The sequence below is a fragment of the Thunnus maccoyii genome, chromosome 23, assembly GCF_910596095.1.
Source record: "Thunnus maccoyii chromosome 23, fThuMac1.1, whole genome shotgun sequence".
NCBI lineage: Eukaryota > Metazoa > Chordata > Actinopteri > Scombriformes > Scombridae > Thunnus > Thunnus maccoyii.
Genome location: NC_056555.1, coordinates 24961415 through 24969276, shown reverse-complemented (window position 1 = coordinate 24969276; position 7862 = coordinate 24961415). Strand labels below are relative to the sequence as shown.

The 7862-nt window shown below is 37.7% G+C and overlaps 1 protein-coding gene across 1 annotated transcript; it reads left to right on the top strand.

Annotated features, from left to right (window-relative positions):
- Window positions 1-2341: 2341 nt before the first annotated feature.
- LOC121891256 (ecto-ADP-ribosyltransferase 4-like) lies at window positions 2342-4226 on the top strand. The gene is made up of 3 exons (XM_042404082.1): window positions 2342-2494; window positions 2660-2741; window positions 3372-4226. The coding sequence occupies exons 2-3, from the start codon at window positions 2670-2672 to the stop codon at window positions 4224-4226; spliced, it is 927 nt and encodes a 308-aa protein (XP_042260016.1). The 5' UTR covers window positions 2342-2494; window positions 2660-2669.
- Window positions 4227-7862: the final 3636 nt, after the last annotated feature.

Below are 7862 nucleotides of genomic sequence, written 5' to 3'. Positions count from 1 at the left end.
TGTCAGTATCAGTGTGAGTGAGCTGCTCTGAGCATTAAAGAAAGTGTGACAATACTGTGTTGAGAAACTGTTTCTTTCTTCATTTAAGTCAAGTGCAAGAGGTGGATTGCCACACCAACGTACTGAACGTTCTGACTTTATGGAGTTTAAATGTATAAGATGAAATCATCTGCATATAATTAGACATTTCCATGTTCATGATATTTAAATTAACCTTTCTGGAGATCCATGGCTCCATAGCTGCTACAAATATTACTGGTGAAACTGGGAATCCCTGCCTTTAGCCACAGCTGAGAGGGAAATATGAGGAATACATGTTATTGATGTTGAATATAATATACAGTACAGACCAAAAGTTTGGACACACCTTCTCATTCAAAGAGTTTTCTTTATTTTCATGACTATGAAAATTGTAGATTCACACTGAAGGCATCAAAACTATGAATTAACACATGTGGAATTATATACTTAACAAAAAAGTGTGAAACAACTGAAAATATGTCTTATATTCTAGTTTCTTCAAAGTAGCCACCTTTTGCTTTGATTACTGCTTCGCACACTCTTGGCATTCTCTTGATGAGCTTCAAGAGGTAGTCACCTGAAATGGTCTTCCAACAGTCTTGAAGGAGTTCCCAGAGATGCTTAGCACTTGTTGGCCCTTTTGCCTTCACTCTGCGGTCCAGCTCACCCCAAACCATCTCGATTGGGTTCAGGTCCGGTGATTGTGGAGGCCAGGTCATCTGGCGCAGCACCCCATCACTCTCCTTCTTGGTCAAATAGCCCTTACACAGCCTGGAGGTGTGTTTGGGGTCATTGTTCTGTTGAAAAATAAATGATGGTCCAACTAAACGCAAACCGGATGGAATAGCATGCTGCTGCAAGATGCTGTGGTAGCCATGCTGGTTCAGTATGCCTTCAATTTGGAATAAATCCCCAACAGTGTCACCAGCAAAGCACCCCCACACCATCACACCTCCTCTGCCATGCTTCACGGTGGGAACCAGGCATGTAGAGTCCATCCGTTCACCTTTTCTGCGTCGCACAAAGACACGGTGGTTGGAACCAAAGATCTCAAATTTGGACTCATCAGACCAAAGCACAGATTTCCACTGGTTTAATGTCCATTCCTTGTGTTCTTTAGCCCAAACAAGTCTCTTCTGCTTGTTGCCTGTCCTTAGCAGTGGTTTCCTAGCAGCTATTCTACCATGAAGGCCTGATTCACACAGTCTCCTCTTAACAGTTGTTCTAGAGATGTGTCTGCTGCTAGAACTCTGTGTGGCATTGACCTGGTCTCTAATCTGAGCTGCTGTTAACCTGTGATGTCTGAGGCTGGTGACTCAGATGAACTTATCCTCCGCAGCAGAGGTGACTCTTGGTCTTCCTTTCCTGGGGCGGTCCTCATGTGAGCCAGTTTCTTTGTAGCGCTTGATGGTTTTTGCGACTGCACTTGGGGACACTTTCAAAGTTTTCCCAATTTTTCGGACTGACTGACCTTCAGTTCTTAAAGTAATGATGGCCACTCGTTTTTCTTTACTTAGCTGCTTTTTTCTTGCCATAATACAAATTCTAACAGTCTATTCAGTAGGACTATCAGCTGTGTATCCACCTGACTTCTGCACAACACAACTGATGGTCCCAACCCCATTTATAAGGCAAGAAATCCCACTTATTAAACCTGACAGGGCACACCTGTGAAGTGAAAACCATTTCAGGTGACTACCTCTTGAAGCTCATCAAGAGAATGCAGAGTGTGTGCAAAGCAGTAATCAGAGCAAAAGGTGGCTACTTTGAAGAAACTAGAATATAAGGCGTATTTTCAGTTGTTTTACACTTTTTTGTTAAGTACATATTTCCACATGTGTTAATTCATAGTTTTGATGCCTTCAGTGTGAATCTACAATGTCAATAGTCATGAAAAGAAAGGAAACTCATTGAATGAGAAGGTGTGTCCAAACTTTTGGTCTGTACTGTAGGTTTACAATTTCTTCCATATTTCACACTTTTTTCATGATTATTTCTGGCAGTTACATCCTGGAACTTGTATATAATTGAATTGAATTTCCCTTCGGGGATCAATAAAGTCATAACTATCTACTTATCTATCTATCTATAAATCATTTTAAAAACATCTTAAAGCAGCTCTAATGTGTATTTATTGTGTATAGTTTTCCTTGTTTAGGTGAAAAAGGACAATTGTAGTTTTGATGGAAATCTGTATGAAAGTCACAAAATAAGTGAAAACCCAGAAACTCATCATGCTAAATTAATTTAGCACAATGACTTGGCATGATGATTTTTTTTGTGGACCTGCCCCTTCTCAAACCAAATTTACATCCTTGTATGTGTGTGTGTGTGTGTGTGTGTGTGTGTGTGTGTGTGTGTGTGATGTGTATAAAAAGGTGATCATGTGTCCTGTAGAAACATTAAGGACCTGTTGTCCAACCAAACCTTTTGACTCAGCGCTTCACTTACTGCTCAACTTCACATCAGACTGGTGAGTTGATCTTCCATCATCATCATCATCATCATCATCATCATCATGCTATTTTTAATGTTAGGTTTGTAGCAAAGTTTTCTATATATGTGTAATACAGCAGGCAGCAGACTGCAGGCTGTTGTACATGTCAGACTTCTTCATGTGTGCATGTTAACATTGTAGAGCTGCAGAGATGAAGGCTCACCTGCTGATCTTTGCTGCAGTACTTCTGGTCCCTTGCTGGACGAAGCCCACGAAACCGAAGGTGAGTAAAACACTCTGAAAAAAAGATCAAGTTATACATTGAGGGACATTTACATTCACTTCTTTACTTGTTTAACTCCATGGAGTCGGGTTGATTCTTGGCTCAGTACCAGTAATATTCCAAACATGGATCTGTAATAAAGAGCATGTAGACAGTGTGTGAATCCAGATGTGTTTTTAAGAAAGAGACTGATTGGTCCATCTATCATCCATCAGGCCCTCACAGCTGTGAGGTAAAATAGTGTTTATCCAACCTTTTATCCACCACTGCACCGCCGGTTAATGAGTGAAGCTACATGTAGATCAACTTTCTTGTGTATTAAACAGAGACTGTGATCTTTCTCTGACCTGAACCAAGAGCTGCCAGAGTCTGAACACAAGCAGACGACTGTTTCATACTGCTGGAGTTACTACCAGCAGATATTAGACTGAAGATCAAACTAATGAAACACGTCAGTCAACGTTTTCTCATCATGTTGACAGAAAACATCATTCAGACTGCATTACGTTTCCTTCAACCTGGATTTACTGTTGTAGTTTATATAAGTGTCATTTCTAGAAGTTGGTTTGAATAAATCATAAAACCTTTGTTGTGTAACATCATCTGTTCCTTCCCTCTTCTACCCCCCAGCCCGGTGCCTCTGCCTCCAAGGCCGGTGCCTCTGCCTCCAAGGCCGGTGCCTCTGCCTCCAAGGCCGGTGCCTCTGCCTCCAAGGCCGGTGCCTCTGCCTCCAAGGCCGGTGCCTCTGCCTCCAAGGCTGGTCCCTCTGCCTCCCAGAACCTCGACCCAATTACACTGGACATGGCTCCTGAATCTGTTGATGCCGATTACCGTGACTGCCCAGATGACATGGAGACCCAGGTCGAGAACAAATATTTTAAAAATGAGAATGTGGGAGACTTTGCAAGATACTGGTCTCATCAAACAATTACAGAGTGTTTAAACAAAGGTAACAACGTTCTCACCAAAAACCAGAGACAGGCAATTTGTCTTTATACATCTAAATACATGGCTGAAGTATTCAATAAAGCAGTCCGGACCAGTAAGAACATCTATGGCAGCTCCTTCAAATTCCACTATTTACATTACTGGCTGACTACTGCCATACAAAAGCTGAATAAAATCCAAAAAACCACAGACTGTCCGATTACTTATCGAAGAAGCAAACATATATTCACTGGCAAAGAAAAAGACACAATTCGGTTTGGTGAGTTTGCCTCCAGCTCTACAAGACCAGACCTTACTAAATATGGTAGCGAGACCTGCTTTAAAATTACGACCTGTTCAGGAGCTTCCGTGGGGGATTATTCGATATATCCAAAAGAAAAAGAGGTGATTATCCCCCCCTATGAAACATTCAACATAACCAGCACTAATGGAAAACGTCAGGGAGCTCTGAGTGATTGTCAGAAGTTGTATGTTTTGAAGAGTGCAGGAGAACAGAGTGAACTAAAATGCAAACTTGTACGTCAATCAGAGAGCTGAGTCTCCTCCTACTGATGGAGAATAAAATGAGTTTTGTTCTGCAAACTTCATAAATCAATCAATAAATCTATAAATCTCTACAACAGCTGTACTGAAGTCAATCATTGTGCATCACAACATTATCTATTACTGTGTACAGTATCAGATGTAGGAGCATCTGTGCTGTTTTACATTGATTTCTATGTGCAGCAGACTGTATGTCTCTGTATGGAATCAATACATGTGTGATATAATAAAAATGATGAATGATAAACTACCAACACAGACATGAACACTGACTGTCTCTAACAGTGTTTCTGGTCTGTTGTCGAAGACACATTTCCCTGATTGATGATTTCCAACTTCAGTTAGACACTTTAATAAATTTAAAGGTAAAATTAAACTGAATAAACTTAAATCAATAAAGAAATATGGACCCACTCTGCAGAATAACAGAGGATGGTTATTGGCTCTCTTACCTTTTGCACAGACAGGTGACTGTTGCAAATGTTTCAGAGTAATCAGGTTGATATAAAAGCTTTGCAGTGATAAACAGACAACTGAAGAGTTTAATAAGTTATTTTGCTATTTACCTCTGATGGGACGACGGCACGCAGATGTGTTTGGTTTTATTTGATCTCTGTCTCTGAAACACAAAGGAGGCAAATAAACTTTCATCTGAGGTGAAAAATATATCCAAAAAAACTGTAATCCACAAAACTGAAGACGACTCCAAACACATTCAGCTCAACAACTTGTGTCCAGTGTGTCGTTTCATTGGTCTCCTCATGCTGGAATATCTGGAATATCTGGAATATTAACTGCTCTGTTACGAAAAGTACCTGCTGAAGAGATTTGCATATGCAAAGGCCCGTGTGTGTGTTAACCGTGAGTCCTGAGCTGGTTTAACAGAGATACACTCTGACTGAGGTTTGGATGTTACTAGTACTCATCAGTTGCGTGAAGCTGTCTAGTTCTTGACTATTTTAAGGACTAATTTGCTGTGAATTCTGGGTAAATTTAGACTTTTTGTTTCTAAACTGAAAACATGTCTGAGAGAAACTGTGTGGAACCGCTCAGCTCTGTTCACTACAGTAGAAAATATTGTCTGTTACAAGGACACAGAACTGAGAAAACTCAGCAGTATATTTCTCTTAAAACTCTCTTGTTGCTTTCTCCACAACGTTGTTAACAAACCAGCAGTTATGAACCATGTTTAGTTCTTGTTTTGTCCTTTGGTGCTGCAGGTCAGGAGGTGTCACTAATTACTACTGTAGAAACATGGTCTCAGTTCTGAGGTAGTCTGGAGGTCAGCTGGTAAACTTTTAATGCTTCAAATACGTCATTATTTATGTTTGTGAAACTTTCTAACTTGCATTTAACTAATTAAGACTAAACACTACAGATACTGATACTCTGATACTTTACTGCAGTAAAAGTACAAATACAATAATGTAAAAATACTCCATTAAAACTAAAAGTACATAAGTATTATGAGCTTGATGTACCGAGTACAATATTTCCCTCTGAAGTGGAGTGGAGTGGAAGTATAAAGTAGCATCACATGGAAATACTCAAGTAAAGTACAAGTACCTCAAAACTGTACTTATATACAGTACTTGAGTAAATGTACTTAGTTACTTTCCACCATCATATATTCTAGTTTAGAGCTGCAAATAATTATTTTTATTATCTATAAACTGTCTTTAAATGTCTTTGTCGGAGCAACAGTACAAAACCCAAATATATTCAGTTTACTGTCGTTTGTGACACATTTTAGAAGCTGAAATAAGCAAATTTTTGTCATTTTCACTTGAAAAAATCACTAAAAATTATTATTTGATGATTGCAGATTAGTTTTCTGTTGACTCTGTTCTAGTTTTAAATATTTTTAACAGTTTTCTTTTCTTTGTGTCTGTTCTTGTGACTCTTTTATTGACCTGCAGGATCAATAAAGTTGATCTTATCTTAGAAGCAGGAAGGTTTTAACTCTGTATTGTGAAGTTAATCTGTGCTGGAGGACAAACAGGCTCTGATTTGACCTTAATAAACATAATAATTAAGGAATATACAACATGTACGCACACAATTAAATACTGAAACTCTCAAAACTAGATTTCAGTGGTTTTTCACTATTTTCTGATTAATTGATAAAATCATAGTAATACTACATTATATAATATTATTGGATATTTCATTTTTATGTTTAATAGTTTGATTGTTTAATTTCATGTTACCAAAAACATTTAAACCTGTTTAAACTGAACTTTAAAAGGCTGGTAAAGAAGCACCTTCCAGCCAACACTCAGGGATTATAACTAGCGCAGCGCCCCCTGCTGCCTGATGGACAACATTACAGGATCATTTCATTTAACACTTAAATACATCTGATCTGATCAATTTCATTTTTAATCAAGTAACTGAGAACATTTACTGATGTTTTCTCCGGTTGACTATTTATAACTATCGATCATTTGATTGAGTCCAGCGGTTGTTTATTGATTGATGAGTCCTTGTTGTCTTGTGTCTGTGTTTTTAATGTTATATTAACAGTTTTGTGTTATTTATTGTAATTATTTCATTCATTTGTTGAATTGTCTGTTGATTTTCATGTTTTTTTTGTGTCCTGAACATTTAAAATCATACGATGATTAAATATCGTTTGTCATGTAAAGAAAGATAAAATCACCTTCATTCATATACTGATCATATATCAATAATCCAATAATAAATAAACACTTTTAATTGGAGTTATTGATGGTTCTCCTGCTGCATATTTACTGATGAACTTTTAGTGTCACTTTAACTAGTTAGTAATGTAGAATTTTCTTTTGTAACTTTGTCAGCTCAGCTAACATCATTGAACATAAATGAAATAGGCTAATTTATCCTAAATGTAAACCAGAGTCACTTCTGTTGTCATTTTTAAATAGTCATAGACAAAAGTGAGCATTCATATTTAAGATGTGTAACATCTGGGTCCGGGTATCATCGGATAATTCGTAATTCATGTGTAATTCAAAAACCAAAAAACGGTAAATCTGTTATTTGTTTCAAAACAAAAAAAAAAAAACGTTTTTGGTGTCAGAATCAAATAACAAAAAACCAATCAAACCCGGTCTGTCGTTGGTTTTTGCTGATTCGTTTTATCGTTATTCCTCTTTGGATTGAATATCCAGCAGGTCTGCGGACATTCAGCCAAGTCGTTTTTGAGTTTGAAACCAAAAACGGAAGTCAGAGGTTTTTTTTTTACTTTTTTCATTTTAAACCAAGAACGAAATCACGTGATCTATTCTTTTTTTTGTTTCCCAACGAAAATCCAGAAAACCAAATTCAAAAGATCGTGCAAGTTTGGTTTAGAAATCAAGTATTTTTGTCAGTTTTGTACGATAGCGGAAGCGGCTACATTAGCCTACCCATGATCCTCAGCGACCGTTGCTATGGTGAAGACGCCAGCGACAGCCTTAAAATATAGTCAGTATAACATTATGTTGTACCGCAGATTATTGGTTATGATCGGGATCAACGTACTTTACTGAACATTGAACTGTAAAGAAAATATTGTGTGTTATGGACAAAGAAACGGAGTGTATGAAATATAAGAAAGGTGAAAAGAGAATAAATTAAACATAAATAATTAATAAATAATTACATCAT